This window comes from Nerophis lumbriciformis, linkage group LG34 (genome assembly GCF_033978685.3).
Source record: "Nerophis lumbriciformis linkage group LG34, RoL_Nlum_v2.1, whole genome shotgun sequence".
Taxonomy (NCBI): Eukaryota; Metazoa; Chordata; class Actinopteri; order Syngnathiformes; family Syngnathidae; genus Nerophis; species Nerophis lumbriciformis.
The window spans coordinates 24,768,264-24,791,098 of NC_084581.2; the positions used below are offsets into that span (position 1 = coordinate 24,768,264).

Below are 22,835 nucleotides of genomic sequence, written 5' to 3' on the forward strand. Positions count from 1 at the left end.
TAGTGCATGTGCCTCACAATACGAAGGTACTGAGTAGTCCTGAGTTCAATCCCGGGCTCGGAATATGTCTGTGTGGAGTTTGCATGTTCTCCCCGTGACTGCGCGGGTTCCCTCCGAGTACTACGGCTTCCTCCCACCTCCAAAAAACATGCACCTGGGGATAGGTTGATTGGCAACATTACATTGGCCCTAGTGTGTGAATGTGAGTGTGAATGTTGTCTGTCTATCTGTGTTGGCCCTGTGATGAGGTGGCGACTTGTCCAGGGTGTACCCCGCCTTCTGCCCGAATGCAGCTAAGATAGGCTCCAGCACCCCCCGCGACCCCAAAAGGGACAAGCGGTAGAAAATGGATGGATGGATGGATGGATCAGATTTTATAACGCGCTTTTCTATTATTAGATACTCAAAGCGCTCACAGAGAAGTGGGAACCCATCATTCATTCACACTTGGTGGTGGTAAGCTACATTTGTAGCCACAGCTGCCCTGGGGTAGACTGACGGAAGCGAGGCAGCCAGGTTGCGCCTACGGCCCCTCGGACCACCACCTATCATTCATTCACCAGTGTGAGCGGCACCGGGGGCAAGGGTGAAGTGTCCTGCCCAAGGACACAACGGCAGCGATTTGGATGTCAAGAGGTGGGGAGCGAACCTGCAACCCTCAGGTTTCTGGCACGGCCGCTCTACCCCACTACGCCACACCCCTGGAGCCTATCTCAGCTGCATTCGGGCAGAAGGCGGGGTACACCATGGACAAGTCGCCACCTCATCGCAGCAGTGATTAGGAATTATCATCACAGCCATTCATAAAAAATAAATAAAAACATTTAAAAAAATAACCAATAGTGTCACAGACTAGTGGCTTACTTGCATCACATCTCATAAGCTTGACAACACAATGTGTCCAATATTTTCCACAAAGATAAAATAAGTCATAATTCAAGTTCATTTATTAGTAAAAACTAATTTAAATAATGGATCCCATATTCCAATATATGACTCATTATTATCTAAACTAAATGCCATTTTTTGTACTGATATCATTTCCATAGCTTGTGTGTGTACCAGTCAGTATGAGTTGGACTATCAACATCTATCCATTTTTTTAGTATTACCCTTTTTGTTATGATGCATATTGAAATAAATGCACTTTTACTCTTTGATGACACGTTACTAAATTGATGTAGATCACCAAGAATACAAGTTTGCAGTGTCATTGGGATGTTTATATTTAGGAATGTGAATGTTGTCTATCTATCTGTGTTGGCCCTGCGATGAGGTAGCGACTTGTCCAGGGTGTACACCGCCTTCCGCCCGAATGCAGCTGAGATAGGCTCCAGCGATCCCCCGCGTCCCCGAAAGGGACAAGCGGTAGAAAATGCATGAATGGATGCATTGCTTCTTTTGTTGTTTTCAACCATAACTCTTTTATTCTCTGACATTCTCACAATAAATGAACAAGAGTTGCTTTAGCTGCCCGACACTTCATACATAATTTGCTATCTACTGCACCAATTTGAAACAGCTGTGAAGAAGTTAATTATTATTATTATTATTTTTTGGAAATTTATAAACCTTTATTTTTAATATGCAACATTTATATAATAAAAACAAGTACATAAACAGTACAATAACAGTACAAAACAGCGCCAGGGGGTTGTAAATTCAATAAAACAACTAAAATAGAATGCAAAATATATACATGTAACAAAATGTAAAGCCATTGGCTCACACAAGTTCCATAAATAATTTAAATTTGGAACACAGCATCATAGTTTTCACAGCTTTTTGGTTGTTAGAGGTAGAGAGCGTTTTTAAAGTAGAGTTCTATTTATTTTTTAAAGACACAAAAAAACAGGTCGGGTATTGAGAAACTTACATTTATGAATATAAAACTTATCCAATAATATAATGAGGTTGCAAAGGTAAAATTGAAAAGATGTAAAGTACAATCTATTCAAGATCTTAAATTGACTCATCTTATTTTTAATGCTTCTAAAGGGCTTATTGGATTGTTTCTTATGACGTCATCACAGTGCGTCGTCGCTGGTTGGTCGGATCACTAAAATAGAATGCAAAATATATATATGTAACAAAATGTAAAGCCATAGGCTCACACAAGTTCCATCAATAATTTCAATTTGGAACGCAGCATCAAAGTTTTCACAGCTTTTTGGTTGTTGGAGGTAGAGAGCGTTTTAAAGTAGAGTTCTAATTATTTTTTAAAGGGACAAAACAAAAACAGATCGGGTATTGAGAAACTTACATTTATGAATACAAAACTTAGCCAATAGTACATTGAAATTGAAAAGATGTAAAGTACAATCTATTCAAGATCTTAAATTGACTCATCTTATTTTTAATGCTTCTTAAAGGGCTTATTGGATTGTTTCTTATGACGTCATCACAGTGCGTCGTCGCTGGTTGGTCGGATCACTAAAATAGAATGCAAAATATATATATGTAACAAAATGTAAAGCCATAGGCTCACACAAGTTCCATCAATAATTTCAATTTGGAACGCAGCATCAAAGTTTTCACAGCTTTTTGGTTGTTGGAGGTAGAGAGCGTTTTAAAGTAGAGTTCTAATTATTTTTTAAAGGGACAAAACAAAAACAGATCGGGTATTGAGAAACTTACATTTATGAATACAAAACTTAGCCAATAGTACATTGAAATTGAAAATATGTAAAATACAATCTATTCAAAGATCTTAAATTGACTCAGCTTATTTTTAATGCTTCTAAAAGGTTTATTGGATTGTTTCTTATGACGTCATCACTGTGCGTCGTCGCTGGTTGGGAGGATCCCAGGGGGAGGAGTCAACTCCACCCGGAAGTAATAGTTTTCTCTCACATGTGAGGAACGTGCTCGTGTGATGCGACGCATCTTGGTGAAGACTTCTCATCAGCGTCCCGCTTAGAATTTCTTTTGACAGCCCACCAATGTTGCAACATGGAACATTTAGAATTGAACCTGTCGTCACTGGGAATTATATGTAGACACATTAATAACAACAACCAACTCCGCCAATATCTCTCAAAACAGGTAAGATTTGACCCCGAAAGGGACAAGCGGTAGAAAATGGAGGGAAACTCCTCTGTAACAACACTGAGGAGCATCATGCTATTATCATTGTGCATCGTATTGTTATTGTGGGAATGTTTATTATGTGGTGTAGTTCTAATGACTGTTTCCCTCAGATATGGAGTCAGCAGGACAGGCAGCACATTCTGGAGTGTTTGGCCCAGCTTCTGTTGGAGAAGGATTACACTTTGATAGTTGCCAGACACCTGCGACCACTGGTCCTGGATTTGTTGGAGCGGAATGCAGAGAGAGTTAAGACAAATGGAAGCACCAGCCATGATCTCCATGAACGCCTCTGTGTGGCTCTCAGTAAACTTATTGGCTTCAACCCTGATGCAAAGTCGTAAGTGGGCATTTTACTACTATAGATAGTTTTCACGCCCGACTGATTTCCCATGATGCTCCGCGCGATCCGCCATTTTAAAAGGCAAGCGCACCGGTACAACATCAGCAAATTCATCGAACCCGTTCACAAACGTATGCATAATGGCCGAGAAACCAGCAAAAAAGAAGTATAAAGAAGGCTTGGACAACCAGACGTTGGAAAGATACAACCAGAAGACACAATGCATAGGCGTTGACCCGTACGAAGTGCCGAAACAAAGTTTCACGTATGACCACAAATGCCTCCCGGCCATAACGTACATAGACATTTTGAACTACCTCGTCAATTACACCAGTGCCTATACAATGGAGGAATTGAGGGCATTCAAGTCTCTGGAGGCGTACAACCAGTTTATTAACGGATGGGTCAGCGACGTTAAAAGCATGACTGCAAACGAGAAAGTGCTTGTAGTGGGCAGGGTATGTATATATAACGTACATTAAAACCATGTGTTTAGCGAGGACACGTCGGACTCCTTAGATACATCTCTAATGTATCTAACTTATGACAAGGTTGATACCTAAATATTTTATCCATTGAGATCTACAACTCATTTCGTGTACAAGCAACCTGGGCTGAGATGGGCGCTATATATCCTGAGGGGGGGGGCTTTCGCTTTCGTGGTCCATCCCATAAAGGGCTTCGAGAATAGCAAATTGACAAAAAAATAAACAATACATCGTTCTAAAATGTTTAATAAACAGATTGAGACGTAATCCTACCTGTTACAAAGTGATCAGAACATATTTTGGAATGTTGAGATGGCTCCTCTTTCCTGTTGATGCTTGCCAACCACAAGCGTTGTCTCTCCTCGCTGATTTTCCTTGTCTGTTCTCCTTCGTTGTGTCTAATTTTAGGAATACTGAAAAATCCTCGCTGCACTGATCCATCCCGTCGATTTGTACATCCATTCACCCAACAGGAAATAACCATTATGCGCCTTTCACCAGTGTTTGCTCGAAGCTATTGCGTGTCAACTAGGCCAGGTGTGTTTTGTTTGCCTCCCAAGATGGCGGATGACCCGGGATAACCCGGATGTGTGACGTCACGTAAACACCATGTATAGATAGTGGCATTCCATCAAAAAAGACCAGAGCTTTTATTCATATACAAACCCCAAACCAGTGAAGTTGTCACGTTATGTAAATCGTGAATAAAAACAGAATACAATGATTTGCAAATCCTTTTCAACCTATATTGAATTGAATAGACTGCAAAGACAAGATACTTAACGTTCCAACTGGAAAACTTTGTTTTTATTTGCAAATATTAGTTCATTTGGAAATTGATGCCTGCAACATGTTTCAAAAAAGCTAGCACAAGTGGCAAAAAAGACTGAGAAAGTTGAGGAATGCTCATCAAACACTTATTTGGAACATCCCACAAGTGAACAGGTGGGTGCCATGATTAGGTATAAAAACAGCTTCCATGAAATGCTCAGTCATTCACAAAAAAGGAGGTGGCGAGGGTCACCACTTTGTGAACAAATACGTGATCAAATTGTTTAACAACAACATTTGTCAACCAGCTATTGCAGGGGTGTGAAACTCAAATACAGAGTGGGCCAAAATTTTAAACTGAACAAAGCCGTGGGCCAAGGTTGAACAAATTAACTTTTTAATAGGGACCCAAACAAGTTTTGCATTGAATATTGAACAAGCAAGGCTTTTATAACTTTATAGTGACATGCAAAATCGAGTTTCAAATAATAATAATAATAATAATTAAAAATATCAATGGCATATCAAATACAATTTAAATAAAAATTGAATGCCTATTTTCTATTTGCAGCCTTCTGAGGTAAATATCAACATTAACTTTTTCCACAGGCTAATACATTTGAAAATAAAATAACAATGAATTGGCCCTAGTGTGTGAATGTGAGTGTGAATGTTGTCTGTCTATCTGTGTTGGCCCTGCGATGAGGTGGCGACTTGTCCAGGGTGTACCCCGCTTTCCGCCCGATTGTAGCTGAGATAGGCTCCAGCGCCCCCCGCGACCCCAAAAGGGAATAAGCGGTAGAAAATGGATGGATGGATGAATAAACCAACTATTCAGGACTTTAAACTGCTCAGTTTGCAACACACTGATCTAATCTGATGTGCCCAAGCCAGATACCTGTCATCTTTTCTGGGATGCTAGTTCATTAATGTCGGGGCTCAGGCTTTGAGCTGAGGCAACCTTCATTATCGAACGAAGGTGTTCGTCAGTCATTATATCTCGTAGCCCACCCGGACCACAGTCTTAGGGGCGTGCCTAAAAGGCACTGCTTTAATTTAACGTCCGCTTTTCATCCATTCTAACAATGTGCCGGCCCAGTCACAAGATATGTGCGGCTTCTGTACACACACATTTGTGAATGCAATTCATACTTCATCAACAGCGATACAGGTTTCACTGAGGGTGGCCGAATTAACAGTTAGAAATATACGCCACACTGTGTATCCACACCAAACAAGAATGACAAACACATTTCGGGAGAACATCCGCATTGAACACAACATAAACACAACTGAACAAATACCCAGAACCCTTTGCAGCACTAACTCTTCCAGGACGCTACAAAATACACCCCCGCTACCACCAACCCCCTCCCACACACACACACACACCTTGTAGATGCTCACTAGTTTTTCCACAGTCCTCTTTTCTGCCACCGTCTCCAGTGAGTCCAGTTTTATTCCGATCGTAGAACCGGCCCGCCTGATCAGTTTCTCCAGTCTGGAGCTGTCCTTCTTAGATGTACTGCCCCCCCAGCACACTACGATGTAGTACAGAACACTGGCAACCACAGACTGGTAGTACATCCACAATAGTTTTTTACAAAGGTTGAAGGAGCGCAGCCTCCTCAGGAATTATAGCCTGCTCTGTCCTTTCCTGTACAAGTGGTCCGTGTTAACAGTCCAGTCCAGCTTGTTGTCCACCTTCACCCCGAGTAACTTGAATGAGTCCACGGTCTGTACCTCGACTCCCTCGATCGCAATAGGTTGTGACCTTGCACCCGACCTCCCAAAGTCAATGACCAGCTCCTTGGTCTTTGACGGATTGAGCTGCAAGAGGTTCCTGTGGCACCAGTCAGCAAAGTCCCTCACCAGGCTCCGAAACTCCTCCTCTCTGCCGTCCCTGATGCACCCGACGATGGCTGTGTCATCCGCGTACTTCTGGATGTGACACAGCTCTGAGTTGTAGCAGAAGTCAGCGGTGTACAGTGTGAAAAGAAGAGGGGCCAGCACCGTTCCCTGCGGTGCTCCGGTGCTGCTGATCACAGTGACGTGATGTCCTTCAGTCTGACGTACTGTGGCCTATCGGTGAGGTAGTTCGAAATCCAGGCAACCAGGCATGGGTCCACTCGCATTCTGTCCAGCTTGTCCTGAAGAAGGCGGGGCTGGATAGTATTAAAGGCACTCGAGAAGTCCAGGAACAGGATCCTCACAGTGCCATTTCCCTTATCCAGGTGTGAGTGGGCTCGGTGCAACAGGTAAAGGATAGTATCCTCCACACCAACGCCTGCCTGGTATGCAAACTGCAGGCTGTCCTGGGCATGTTGCACCTGTAGTCTGAGGAGGCTGAGAAAGAGCCGCTCCATTGTCTTCATTATATGAGAAGTGAGCGCCACTGGTCTGTAGTCATTTAGCTCTCTGGGGCAGTTCTTTTTGGGAACTGGAACGATGCACGACGTCTTCCAGAGGGTGGGCACTCTCCTCAGCTGCAGGCTGAGGTTGAAAGTCCGTTGGAGTGGTCCACCCAGTTCTGCAGCATAGGTCTTCAGGAGTCGGGCGCACACCTTGTCTGGGGGTGCTGCTTTCCTAGGCTGTAGCTTCCTCAGTTGACCTCTGACCTGGTCCGCAGAGATGACTAATGTCTGCGTAGAGGTGGTGGAGGGGGGTGTTGCCATGGCTGGGGGGGAGGTGCGTTGAGGGGAGAAGAAGAGGTGGTGGCTGGGATGGGGAGTGGGGGGTGGAGAGGACACGGGCTGGTTGAACCGGTGTGCCTAAACCAGACCTGGACAAATTAAGGCCCGTTAAGCTTTTCAATCTAGCCCACCCGACATTCCCCAATAATTTTTCAGATCTTTAAGATGGAAACTGTAGCTGCCATTATGATGTGCAGTGATGTTTTCAAATGACCGTAAGTCTTGAACTATACAAAGTATTTCAATGGTTGGAATCTGCGCTTTTGCATGATATACTAGTTACTATGGTAATCTACGTCACAGCAGCTCAGACAAGGTACCAAGCAGTGTGGGCGTGGTTTGTTTCCACATAGTGTTTCCAGAGTGCCCAGCCTGAAATGTGGGTGTCAGGGACAGACGCGGAAGGAGATTTTTACAACAAAGTTCTAAAGCAGGGGTCGGGAACCTTTTTGGCTGAGAGAGCCATGAAAGCCAAATATTTTAAAATGTATTTCCGTGAGAGCCATATAATATTTTTTAACACTGAATACAACTAGATGCGTGCATTTTTAAGTAAGATCAACATTTTTTGAATATAATAAGTCTCTTATTCTTTTTAATAACATTGTTATTCTGAAGCTAACCAATAATACAGTAAATAAAATACTTCTTACCATTAATGCGACTTTTTGAACAGGTGCGGTAGAAACGGATGGATGGATTAAAATGCATGACAATGTTTTATATTTTGAACGTTATTTTTAACACTGTGATTACCAGCTGAATTATTCATTACTTATCGTGTTAAGCAATGTCAGCTAAGATTTTTCTGAGAGCCAGATGCAGTCATCAAAAGAGCCACATCTGGCTCTGGAGCCATAGGTTCCCTACCACTGTTTTAAAGCTTAGTGATGTATCAGATAGCAGGTGGTTTTTTTTTACCCTTTGCGTTCATATTTCGCTGTTTGTTGCATTTTTGTTGCATTTCGCTTGATTGTAAAATATGTCGATCGAAAGGGGGTTGACGTTCATATGTTGTTAATATTCGGTGTTTTATAGTTCATAGTTAATATTGTAAATCCCACATTCTTTATTTTCATGTACATTCTGGGTGTCATTCAGTAAAAAAAATTAAAATTCCATTGCGTTTTTTTAAGAAGGTCTCTCATAACGTTTTTAGCATTCAATCAGACATTATTGTGAGGTTTTGTATTAGTGTTCCTAAAAATAGATATACCGTCCCCCAGAAAAAATGTTTTCTGTAAAATTGGCCTCCATGTCAAAATAATTGTGGTGGTGGATCTTCGCTCTCATTCGTGCGCCAAATACTTTTCAGGGTTGCTTGTGTTTGATTACCGAATAAATGCATAATGCAAGGTACACCTCTCTTTCACTGTTATTAATATGTTTCTCAACTTGCTAAATCTAATGACAAAGTGGCTTAAGTGCATATATCACTTCTAATACGCCTTTTTCTCTTGGAAACATGTGTATGACCCTGTAACACCGTATGACGTGTGTTGTTAATAGGGCTGGGCGATAAAACAATAATCTATCGCGGCAGACATGTAATCGATATCTATAAAAAAAATTCTTCTTCTGCTTATCCGAGGTAGGGTCGCGATAAAACGTTCGATATATTTATTTTTTTCTTCGTCGTAAGAAACCGGAAGTTGCAAAGCAATGTTGGTTGCATAAATAAAGGCATTTGCTCTCTGGTAACCGAGGAATGCAGGAAGTGATCACTGATCAGGGGGAGTGACATAACAGCAACAGCCAATCAGGTGACAGTATCAAATATACATTTTGGTTGTGCCATCTTGTTGTCTTGCGGTTGATTTTTTGCATGGAGTGAGAAGAAAAACTAGAACTAGTTCTTCTCAGGTTTCTCTATGTTTACATATCTACACTTTGTACTATTTTGTTTCACTTTATAAGTATTTCTTATGCACTCCTTATTTTTGCACTTTAAATTTAAGAGGTCATTGTACACCCAAAGTTTCTTACAAAATACATAAAAGTATGGTATCAGGGATTTAGTTACAAGTACTTTCCGATATCTGTAAAACAAAAAAGTGCCATATTGGCATCGGAACATCTTTATATTGAATAAAGTGATTCCTTGGCGTACCACTAGATGGACCCCGCGTACCACTACAGTTTGAAAATTACTGACTAGAACAGGGGTTGGTAACCCAAAATGTTGAAAGAGCCAAATTAGACCAAAAATACAAACACATTTTTTGTCTAAAGCCGCAAAAATTAAAAGCCTTGTAGTATAAGTCTTATAATGAAGGCAACCTTTAAAAGTGTCTATATTAGCTATATTGGCCTACTATGTGTCGCAGGCTGACACAAATCTTCGTTGACAGAAATGTAATATTATCAATCAATCAACCAATCAGAGTTTATTTATATAGTCCAGTGTTTCCCCCAGAAAATGTTAGTTAAGGTGGTGACTCTCTAGGGGGAGGGGACCGGGAAGGGGGTAAAGGGGGTAGGTGGGTGGGTGTAAGGATCGGTGTAACTCGGCCTGTCGCCATCACATCTCCACCTTGTTGCTGCCACCACAGCCTGGGGGGCAATAGACTACAGACTGCAGTAGGGCTGGGCGATATGGCCTTTTTTTAATATCTCGATATTTTTAGGTCATATCACGATACACGATATATATCTCGATATTTTGCCTTAGCCTTGAATGAACACTTGATGCATATAATCACAGCAGTATGATGATTCTATGTGTCTACATTAAAACATTCTTCTTCATACTGCATTAATATATGCTCATTTTAAACTTTCATGCAGAGAGGGAAATCACAACTAAGTCAATTTAGCTAAACTGTAGTTATTAAACAGTTATTAAGCAGTGGCACAAACATTCATGTAATTTCAAAACAGAAAGTGCAAGATTGTCAGAGACATTTTAAAACAAGCTATTAGTGCACTTTGTGCATGATGTTACTAAGATGACATATCAAAACATCACTAAATTAAAGTGCACTTTTTGTACAGAACGCCACTACAATAGTTAAAAACAAAAAAAGTGCACTTTAGTGCATGATGTCACACAAGATATTTCTATAAGTGTCAAATAAAAATTAGCTGCATAATAGGAAATCAAATTGTGGACGTCCTTCGCTATGTGGTAGGTTCCGGTGGACGTTATCTCCTTATGTTGTGGACTATTTTTATCATACGGTGTTGATGTGGAAATGGTTGCTTGGGCATTTTGTTGGTGTGGCACAAAACAGAGATTTTGACATGCGGAGTAAGCACTCTTCATTCTTTAGTGGGTGACTTTTCAAATGATGCTACATATTAGCAGTGATGCTACTTTTTTTCCCACACTTGACAAATTGCGGTTGTCTGTTCGACATATTCCCACTTGAAGTCAAACCACCGCCAGACGATGGACCCTGTGCTGTTTTTCTTGGGAATTAATTCTTCTTTCATTTGTTACCAGATTTGCACCTTCTTTCTCTCGTATTACCACTCGCACCACAGCTAACGTTACCCATGTTGCTACCTCTCTGCTCCGCGAGGGCGTATAGGTAGTACTTTATTGATTCCTTGAGGAGAGTTCCCTCAGGAAAATTAAAAACGTATGCGACGTATGTAAGAAGGTGCGCTTGCTGTCTGTGAGAAGGAGAGACTAAAAATGGTAAATCAATCAATCAATCAATTAATCAATGTTTATTTATATAGCCCTAAATCACAAGTGTCTCAAAGGGCTGCACAAGCCACAACGACATCCTCGGTACAGAGCCCACATAAGGGCAAGGGAAAACTCACCCCAGTGGGACGTCGATGTGAATGACTATGAGAAACCTTGGAGAGGACCGCAAATGTGGGTAACCTCTCTCCCCCCCCTCTAGGGGAGACCGAATGCAATGGATGTCGAGTGGGTCTAACATAATATTGTGAGAGTACAGTCCATAGTGGATCCAGCATAACAGTAAGAGTCCAGTTCACAGTGGGTTCAGCAGGAAACCATCCCGAGCGGAGACGGGTCAGCAGCGCAGAGATGTTCCCAACCGATACACAGGCGAGCGGTCCACCCCGGGTCCCGACCCCGGACAGCCAGCACCCCATCCATGGCCACCGGACCTGTGTGTCTCCCCCTCCACAGGGATAGGGGGGAGCAGAGGAGAAAAGAAAAGAATCGGCAGATCAACTGGTCTAAAAAAAAGGGGGCTATTCAAACGCTAGATTATACAAATGAGTTTTAATATGGGACTTAAATGCTTCTACTGAGGTAGCATCTCTAACTGTTACCGGGAGGGCATTCCATAGTACTGGAGCCCGAATAGAAAACGCTCTATAGCCCGCAGACTTTTTTTGGGCTCTGGGAATCACTAATAAGCCGGAGTTCTTTGAACGCAGATTTCTTGCCGGGACATATGGTACAATACAATCGGCAAGATAGTATGGAGCTAGACCGTGTAATATTTTATACGTAAGTAGTAAAACCTTAAAGTCGCATCTTAAGTGCACAGGAAGCCAGTGCAGGTGAGCCAGTATAGGCGTAATATGATCAAACTTTCTTGTTCTTGTCAAAAGTCTAGCAGCCGCATTTTGTACCAATTGTAATCTTTTAATGTTAGACATAGGGAGACCCGAAAATAATACGTTACAGTAATCGAGACGAGACGTAACGAACGCATGAATAATGATCTCAGCGTCACTAGTGGACAAAATGGAACGAATTTTAGCGATATTACGGAGATGAAAGAAGGCCGTTTTAGTAACACTCTGAATGTGTGACTCAAACGAGAGAGTTGGGTCGAAGATAATACCCAGATTCTTTGTGTAATTGTTTGGTTGTCAAATGTTAAGGTGGTATTATTAAATAAATGTCGGTGTTTAGCAGGACCGATAATCAGCATTTCCGTTTTCTTAGTGTTGAGTTGCAAGAAGTTAGACACGCCTCCAGCTGACTACAATCCGGCGTGTTGGTCAGCTTTAGGGGCATGTAGAGTTGGGTGTCATCAGCATAACAATGAAAGCTAACACCGTATTTGCGTATGATGTCGCCTAGCGGCAGCATGTAAATACTAAAGAGTGCAGGGCCAAGAACCGATCCCTGGGGGACTCCGCACGTTACCATAACATAGTCCGAGGTCACATTGTTATGGGAGACGCACTGCATCCTGTCAGTAAGATAAGAGTTAAACCACGACAAGGCTAAGTCTGACATACCAATACGTGTTTTGATACGCTCTAATAAAATTTTATGATCGACGGTATCGAAAGCAGCGCTAAGATCAAGAAGCAGCAACATAGATGACGCGTCAGAATCCATCGTTAGCAATAGATCATTAGTCATTTTTGCGAGGGCTGTCTCCGTAGAGTGATTTGCCCTGAAACCAGATTGAAAAGGTTCACAGAGATTGTTAGACACTAAGTGTTCATTTAGCTGCTGTTATACTTGTATAGCGCTTTTCTACCTTTTTTAAGGAACTCAAAGCGTTTTGACACTATTTCCACATTCACACACACATTCACACACTGATGGCGGGAGCTGCCATGCAAGGCGCTAACCAGGACCCATCAGGAGCAAGGATGAAGTGTCTTGCTCAAGGACACAACAGACGTGACTAGGATGGTAGAAGGTGGGGATTGAACCAGTAACCCTCAGATTGCTGGTACGGCCACTCTCCCAACTTCGCTACACCGTCCCCAGAAAGAGTGGGAAGAGCCTGTAGTGTAATGCCAGCAGCTAAAAGCAACTGCGTAAGAACGTATACTCGAATATCACGATATAGTCATTTTCTATATCGCACAGAGACAAACCCGCGATATATCGAGTATATCGATATATCGCCCAGCCCTAGACTGCAGTGAAGTAGGCCGGCTTCGTCGCGTGAAGAAGCCTACAACTTTTGGTTGTGTTTTCCGCTCCATTTGCTGAATGGCGAATGCCGTTCTTCCAGGCCTTCTCCAAAACTGTCACTCAACGATGCTATGTTGCCGTCTGAGATGTGGTGTATCCGAAATAGCTGCAATAATGCGTTTTCTTCTTTTAAAGTATTCTTGTGTTATTTCGACAAGCGAAGGAGAAACACGGGCATGTCTGGATGATTCGCCTCCATCTTTCTAGTGTTTACCTCTGAGTGGGAACCGGTTGTTATGAAGCTGTGGTGCGTTGTTTCTGATGTCACTTCCTCTCTGAACTCAGTTTATAAACGATCAATGGGCCCATACCGAGCTAAGAGCCGGAGATTCGAGAAATAGATGGCGCACTTACCCGTATAAAAAAATTCCCAAGGGGGGGATCCTTAAACGATGGGTTAGTGTGGCTGATACGGGTTTAGGCTAAATAGTTTTTCCTTTAAGGAGTTATCCTGCTTAATATAGACAGGGCCTCAGATCCCACATCAGGGCAAGAAAAAACTCAACCCATCCATCCATCCATTTTCTACCGCTTGTCCCTTTTGAGGTCGCGGGGGGTGCTGGAGCCTATCTCAGCTGCATTCGGGTGGAAGGCGGGGTACACCCTGGACAAGTCGCCACCTCATCACAGGGCCAACACAGATAGACGGACAACATTCACACTCACTTTCACACGCTAGGGCCAATTTAGTGTTGCCAATCCATCCATCCATCCATTTTCTACCGCTTATTCCCTTCGGGGTCGCGGGGGGTGCTGGAGCCTATCTCAACTACAATCGGGCGGAAGGCGGGGTACACCCTGGACAAGTCGCCACCTCATCGCAGGGCCAACACAGATAGACAATCCATTGGGCGCAATTAAAAACCTAAATGTAAATCCATCCATCCATTTTCTATCGCTTGTCCCCAATGTTATATGTTTCTCAAAGCATAATAATTGTGTAAATGTTGGGCTGGGCGATATATTGAATATACTCGATATATTGCGGGTTTGTCTTTGTGTGATATAGAAAATGACTGTAATCGTGATATTCGAGTATACGTCCTCACGCAGTTGCTTTTAGCTGCGGGCATTACACTACAGGCTTTTATCACTCTTTATTGTCTCTAATGAGCACAGCATACGGCCTTACTTTTTTTGGTTAGTTCAGTGATTATTGATTAGGCATATTTACTGAAATAAACTGCAACACAAAACAGTGCAATAACAGTGCAATACATTTCCATAACATGGTCACGACTGCATAGTTTCTCTTGTTATATTCTTATTTGTACTGTTATATTTTTATTCTTATTGTTGCTTTTTATTTGTATTCTTATTGTTATATTTTCAATTTTATTTCCATTTATACCCCCATTATTTACTTTTTACTTTTTAAATTCGATCTCAATTCTGTACACTGCTGCTGGAATTAAAAATTTTCCTGAGGGAACTCTCCTGAAGGAATCAATAAAGTACTATCTATCTATCTATATCAGCTCTGTGTCAAAAAAAAAAGTAGCAACCATGGTGACATCCCAAACTTCCAGTAGACGTGGTCTTTTTACACTCATAATCGCCTCATCTCTTTCACCCCAACAAGCCCCGGAATTTGCATGCACGTTGCGTGGCCCTATAATTGATTAATCATTTTCATGATCGTGAGAATTCATAATCGAAATCAAAATCAAAATTTGATTTAATTGTCCAGTCCTACTAAAGACCATTAAGAGTTTTTACAGACTGATGGTCTATGAATGCAGTATGTACTGTATAGCACTCAATCCACAGCCCCGAAGACGGCAACGTCTGGGTGGGGGACGTTTAAAGTATGCGGCGGTCGTCCTGACCCTGGAGGACCAGGCCCTGTAAATTTGTATTAATTGCTGGAGAAAAAAACACTTAATGTTTATCTCAGCTGCAATGAAAACTACTGCTCACATCTACATTGAACTGTTTTATGCTTATCACTATCAGGTTTGCTGCAAGGTACTTCAGCGACGCCCCTCCAGTGTTTCAGAGACTCTTCTTTACCAGTGAAGAGGCATCAGCGGTCCAGTATGGTCCAAGGCGGATGAAACTGCGTGACCTCATGGCTGCAACTCTTTGCTTCCTCAAGAGTGATTCTGCCAAGTTTGGACTACTCTGGGACTGGAGTCCATGTGTTTCCCTGCTGCTCACAAGAGATGTCATGGTTCGAGGGTGAGTGATTCCTTTGTCTCTATACCAGTTGTAACTTAAAGAGCAGGTCAACGGTCGCTCATCTAGAACACTTTCGAACCGAAGAGTAATGGTTTGAGTTCTGCTACAGAGAAAGATGAATGTCATTTTCCCTGTGAATTATTTCCAGTCTTATTTCAGGTAATTCTGATTATTTGTAATGTTGAAGCATTTGACTGTGAGTAATTACCGTATTTTCCGAACTATAAGGCGCACTTAAGATCCTTTTTTATTTCAAAACTCGACAGTGCGCCTTAAAACCCGTTGCGCCTAATGTAAGGAATAAGTTTGGTGAAGCTTACCAAACTCGAAGCAATTTTATTTGGTACATGGTGTAATGATAAGTGTGACCAGTAGATGTCAGTCAAATATAAGAGATGAGTGTAGGCTGCACCGTTTTATGTGCTTCAACATACGAGTATTATTATGGTGCGTGTATAAGGTAAGACATATTGTCTGCCGTTTTGTTTCGCAATATTATGCAAAAGCAACTTTTCTTACCTTCTGGTACAAGCTGATCTGTATACGAGATCTGCATAAATCCTGAAAAATTGCGCGCATCCGCCTTTGTAGTCCGTGCCGATCCAGTAGTCGATAAGTTTCTTCTTTTTCTATATCTTCTTATGTGGCATTCATCCTCCGCTGCTGCCATTTCTAATATAAAGTAGTGTAAAGTTCTTACTTATATCTGTCAGTAAACTTGCCATGAAAGCGCTAAAACATACCGGTGTAGTGAATTTACATTATTCACCCAAGGAACTTTAGTTATTAGAGTTCTTGTCGGACGTTTTTTCACAGGACACATTTCCGGTGTTGTTGTTTCCGGATGAGGAGATGCTGCTTCGTTGTTGATTTAAGTAAAGTCTAAATGTCATTAAAACAGTTAGCTCCATCTTTTGACACTTCTTCCACTCCCGTCCTTGCACGCTACAACAAAGATGACGGAGAGAAGTCGCTGTCGAAGGTGAGCCACGTAAATGAGACCGCCCACAAAATGGCGCAACGGGAGGCGACTGTCAGAAAGCGGCTTGAAGATGATCTGTAAAACATAATCTATGCAACATTTTGACCAAAGAACCACCATTACATGTTATGTAGACCACAAGGAAGTGTTTTCAATTTAGGAAAAAAAAAAGATTCCTTTAATGCACCTTATAATCCGGTCGCCTTATATGTGAAAAAAGATCAAAAATAGACCATTCATCGGCAGTGCGTCTTATAATTCGGTGCGCCCTATGGTCCGGAAAATAAAGTTAAAGTACCAATGATTGTCACACACACACTAGGTGTGGCGAAATTATTCTCTGCATTTGACCCATCACCCTTGATCACCCCCTGGGAGGTGAGGGGAGCAGTGGGCAGCAGCGGTGGCTGCGCCCGGGAATCATTTTGGTGATTACGGTGAAATACGGTTCTGGCAAAGGAACAATCGGTTAAATTAAATGACACATCTCTATTACGCACACAAATGTGACCGTAATATTCTTTATTCTAAGCGACCCAGAGCCCGGTGGTTGGGAATCGCTTAGGAGGAAATGCGCCAGGTGGGTGCCAGATATCATTACATCTTGCGCAGTGCTTGCACACAGTCCCAGTTTTATCCACCACTTTCTTAACAACGTCTGCATAACTTACAGTAAACCGCTCGCCATGTCCACAACACGAACGCCTCCACAACTCTCCTTCACGCTCTAAACTGTTTAGTAATACGAAGTAAAAAGAAAAAAACATGATCCAAAGTTCCGAACAACACACGCTCCAATCCGTTTCAGGTCAACCTAACAATTCAGGTTTTTTTTCATTCTGTAATTAATTTTTCCATCCCTAGTACTGACCTCGTCACTAGTCAGATGCTATTGTAAAAAGGTTTGATATCAACAAGCTATCACTCAACTTAAGTAAAACTAATTATATAATTCCTGGCCATAGGAAAACTAATAAACAGAATTAATGACACAGAAATAGAAAGAGTATATCAAACTACCTTTCTAGGTATTACCATTGATCGTAAATTAAATTGGAAATTGCACATAAAGAAATTAAGGACAAAAATATTTTAAAAAATCATTGCTATAGGGTGGTTAAGTTTGTCTGTGGAGGTGGGGGGGTGTTCACGTTCCGTCCCAAGGGTTCGCCTTGAGACCTAATGTGTAAAAACTTCAACTGGTGTATGGTATTCACAAAGAGTGAACAAAAGTGTATATAGTGTACATATATTGCACTGAGGATTGGTGTGATGTGGAGGAGGGGTGGGATTTAATTAGCTCTACTTCTTCCTAATCCTTTTTGGACATGTTGAAATGAAAACTGTTAACCTTAGTTTGTGCACAAATGAACTAACTGAAGACAATTAATATTGCGCTCAAATAATATACTATTTTTTGGTTTATTCAGTTTATATTTTTTTGCCAATGTTAACAGACTCATATTAGCTGTACCACTAAAGTCCAGAGTTTTTATCGCATCCAACATCGTTAAATGCCCCACCAGTCAAACATTTGTGGTTTCTTTTGTAAAAGTTGTGTACCCACAAAAGAAGGATTTAAATGAATGTGCATTACTTTTCAAGCCAATGTTGTGGTTTGTTTAAAAAAACAACTAGTTGGCAGAAGAATTTGCATACGTGCACACACATTCTTGAGCTGTCTACATACATTTTGGAGGCAGTGAGAACTGGAGACGCAAATGAGGACAAGAGAAGTCACATGTCTCACACACACAATTTGGTTTGTGTCAAACCTAACCCAACCTGCTTATAAAATCAATAAAACACTTGTATAAGTACATTGCTTTGTAAATCATACTGTAAGTATTCCACTCCAATTTCAATTTCAAACAATATAAGCCAACTTATATTTAAATAGATTAGTTTGTGAAACTATCATATTTACCAATCACGGAAATACAACATGATACGTAATTGCATGAACATGAAAAGCTATGCAAAAATATTTCATTATCATTAAAATATTTCCATAATTCCACCAAAAGGTCAGGAACTTTTGGTTCCTGGATCTCTAGCTTCCTGTAAAAAAGTGTGTTGTTTGTGTTTCCACCGCATTTCACAGTTCAGGGTAGTTTATACAAATCAGGCTGATGACGTCTGGAGGAGTGGTTTACTATATTTCTATACTGATACCATGTAAATAAACAGACAAAATTAGGTCACAGTTTTTGTACTAAAAAGTCAGTCATTGAAATACAAAGCAATAATATACAAAACGATGTGATTTATAAAATAAAGGCTACCAAATTGTTCATAAAAAGTCAGGCTTTTGTCTGCAATGTCCAACAGTCAAAAAGTCATCCTCTCAGTAAATTATGAATTCATGAGGGTCAGGCAATTCCTTTTGGTCCATTTCAGCTGTAAATAACAATTTATAAACAATGAATGTCAGGGTTTATCTCACACCCACAACACTAACTTTAGTGTTAGCTTGTTAGCATTAGCATTCTCTTAACTCGAGTTGAGGCTAATAACTACAATTTTGCGTAACGAAATAGTTTTAAAAAACTAATAAACAACAATAAATTGCATATACTTTAAAGACTACAGTTGAGTAAAAACACTGCAAAATAGTTCCACTAATCAGCGTTCTTCAGCACACAAAAGTTCCTTCATTTTGACAGCTCCTTTTGTTTTTCTTTCACTCCGTTGTCAAGTTTGTTGCAATAAAAAAAATACACAAGAAATAAGAAATAAATAAACAAGTCGCCGCGTATATTCCGATGGTGGTCGTGTGTTTGAAAGAGAAGTTCTAGGAAAGCCCCCAACTGTGTTCAACCAATCAGCGTTCGATAGCACAGTCCGTCCTCGAAAAGGTTCCTGGTCGCTTGGAAAAATCCCACCCAGCTAGGAGGAACTTTGAATGGTTCCTAAAGAACTAAATCTACCCGGGTAGTTTTTGGTGGGTTAAGCGGGGAAGTTCCTGAAAAAGTTCCTGCGGTGGTAAAGGACCTGTTGTCACTAATATTGCTCGCTATCTTTAACGTCCTCTGTGATCTCACATTGAATGTTGTCTGTAGGGATGTCCCGATCCGATATTTGGATCGGATCGGCCGCCGATATTTGCAAAAAAAATGCGTATCGGCAAGGCATGGGAAAATGCCGATCCAGATCCAGTTAAAAAAAAAATTCCGCTCCGTGTTTTCCAACGCACCTATTTAAATAGTACATTCCACTTTTCTGCTGCTCCCTAATTTCCGTTCCGCATTTTCCAGCACACCTTCATCACATCCACAAGTCTGTGGATTCTTACGCAGTTGCTTTTAGCTGCTGGCAATACACGACAGGCTCTTCTCACTCTTTTCTGTGTCTGTGCTTCTCACAGACAGCAAGCGCACCTTCTTACACACGCCACATACTGTCACGTCACACGTCACATACTGTCACGTCATACGTCACATACGTATACGTCCTCCCCGAGCAGAGAGGTAGCAGCATGGCTAACGTTAGCTGTGATGCTAGCGCAGCGGTGTGACCAACGTTCTCTCTAAGGTGCGCGCTTGTGCAATTGCGCACTGTTTAAACGTCCTCTGCGCATAGCAATTATATGCCACGCACAAAATCAAATAAAAAAATAAGCGCATAACAATTTTCGACATACAAACACGACAGAGAAAACAGTTTTCGTCATCATTGTTCAAATATTGTGACATCTGTCGAGACACTTATCTCCATTCGGTGCCACACGTCCACACCATCAAAATGCCAAGGCAAAAATTTCCACATCAACACTGTATGAACATTTTTTTAGTTGTGATTTCCTTCTCTGCATGAAAGTTTAAAAGTAGCATATATTAATGCAGTATGAAGAAGAATGTTTTAATGTAGACATGCAAGCCTTGAAAGAAAATGTTGAAAATCAAGACTACATTTCCTGCAAATGGATGCATTTTTACCCTATATTTTAACTTTAGATGTATTCTCATATCAAACTCTTTAGGCTGTCTTTTTGACACTTACATCCGGCGCCCCCCTCCACACCCTGGATTATAAATAATGTAAATAATTCAATGTGATTATCTTGTGTGATGACTGTATTATGATGATAGTATATATCTGATAGTATATATCTGTATCATGAATCAATTTAAGTGGACCCCGACTTAAACAAGTGTAAAAACTTATTGGGGTGTTACCATTTAGTGGTCAATTGTACGGAATATGTACTTCACTGTGCAACCTACTAATAAAAGTCTCAATCAATCAATCAAAACACATAGAATCATCATACTGCTGTGATTATATGCATCAAGTGTTCATTCAAGGCTAAGGCAAAATATCGAGATATATATCGTGTATCGCAATATGGCCTTAAAATATCGCAATATTAAAAAAAGGCCATATCGCCCAGCTTTTGTTTCAATGATGCCATTTCTGTTTGTCATGCATAATTTTGTCTATTTTGTGTTTATCCTTGAATAAACAGGTCAGTTTCTTGTTACCAACCATTGTGTATTATTCAAACTCACCTAATTCAGATGGCTAGTTGTTATCAAGAGTACTAAAACCCTTTTCAACATGATTCTGACAACTAAGTAGGCTAAATAACTTTAAACTTTAATACATGCTCGGATAGGCCATTATCGGTCAGTATCGGATCGGAAGTGCAAAAACAATATCGGTATCGGATCGGAAGTGCAAAAACCTGGATCGGGACATCCCTAGTTGTCTGTGCTGCCATTGTTTTCAGCAAAGTGAGTAAAGTTAAAGGAAATCAGCGCAAATATGGGGCTGCTTTGAATTTGTATAATAAAAGGACCCATCTCCGATAGATTTAGTGCCATGATTTCATACTGACTTGTCATTTGATTTTGAGAGCCAAATGGAAAGTTCTGGTGGACTAGATGGGATCTGCGTGCTGTTTGCAACTTCCTCATAGTAATATTTTTTAAATTAAAACATCTAACAAGACCACCACCTAGCTTATGTTACCATGTGTGGTTTAACGGAACACATTTGTTTGACGATTGTCTCAATTTTTCACAATTACAAAGTTTATCTAATAAAACATTTTTACCAGCCCGAATAAAATGATTGATGTTTACAGCGATCACTCACCCTATCTCGTCAACACGTACACTCAGGGAGTGCGTGCAAACATACAAACGCAGTCCAAGAGAAGCAACGAACACTTTACAGTCATGTTGTTGTTATGACAGAACATACATTCATAGACAGCTAATGCTACCTATCCAAATTGCTATTTTATTAGCTAACAATGCCTAAAGCTAATGCGTGTGCATGTGTTACGTGCGTACGTGATTACGTCATTATATACAAGAAGCCGTGACAGAGCGGGATATATAGTGTAAAATACAATAGGAAGTTGGCACCCTCACAGCATCTGTGTACAGCCCTTTTAACGTTGACTGAAATACACCCTTAAATAGCCATTAAACTGCCACCATTACAAATATTATAGAAAAACTAAAAACTTCAAAAGCACTAAATATTTTGTTGTAATCCTATATTTGGACTAGCGTTGTAAGGTATACCTGTATTAGTATAGTACCGCGATACTAATGAATCATATTCGGTACTATACCGTCTGTAAAAAGTACCGGTCCCCCCCCATCGTCGTCGTCACGTTGTGTCATTGCTGGGTTTGCGAGCAGAGGAGCATGTTCGGCAGCGCACAATCATTGAGTACTTACAAGCAGACACAGTGTGTAGACAGAAAAAGGAGAACGGACGCATTTTGGATACAAAAAACTAAAGATAAAGGTGAAGCTATAACACTGAAACGCCCTCAGGAAGAGGTGCTTTATGACATGGCTAGCTAATTAGCGGCTAAAGTCCATCCGTAGTCTGCATTGTTGTAGCGACTTCTAAATCACGAATCCTCGCTTCCATGGTGACAAATAAAGTAACTTTCTTACAAGTATCATCCCTGCAGGACGAGGAATAGCTAAACATGCTTCACTACACACCGTAGCTCACCGGCGTCAAAATGTAAACAAACGCCATGCGTGGATCTATACCTGTCCTCCACTGCAATAATACCAAGTACAGGAGCGTATCTAGTCGATACTACTATGATCACAACATCTTCTTTCTTTAAAAAAAAAGTATTATGTTTATAAACTCAGGTAATATGTTCCTGGACTCATGAGGACTTTGAATATGACCGATGTATGATCCTGTAACGACTTGGTATCGGAATGTTACCCAAATTTGTGGTATCATCCAAAACTAATGTAAATCATCCAAACAACAGAAGAATAAGTGATTATTACATTTTAACAGAAGTGTAGATAGAACATGTTGAAAGAGAAAGTAAGCAGAAATGAACAGTAAATGAACAAGTAGATTAAAAATTAATTTCCTACCACTTGTCCTTGATAATTTTGACAAAATAATATATGTCAGCAGC

At 41.0% G+C, this 22,835-nt stretch overlaps 1 protein-coding gene across 2 annotated transcripts in view; it reads left to right on the plus strand.

Moving 5' to 3' along the window:
- Positions 1-2,878: 2,878 nt before the first annotated feature.
- The window catches only part of mdn1 (midasin AAA ATPase 1), a 191,258-nt gene continuing 171,301 nt past the window's right edge, over positions 2,879-22,835 (plus strand). For both annotated transcript variants that reach the window (XM_061928076.2, XM_072912214.1), the window contains exons 1-3: positions 2,879-3,045; positions 3,201-3,427; positions 15,214-15,438. In XM_061928076.2, coding sequence (XP_061784060.2) covers positions 2,953-3,045; positions 3,201-3,427; positions 15,214-15,438 — 545 coding nt within the window. In that variant the 5' untranslated portion in view covers positions 2,879-2,952. The remainder of the gene's footprint in view (positions 3,046-3,200; positions 3,428-15,213; positions 15,439-22,835) is intronic.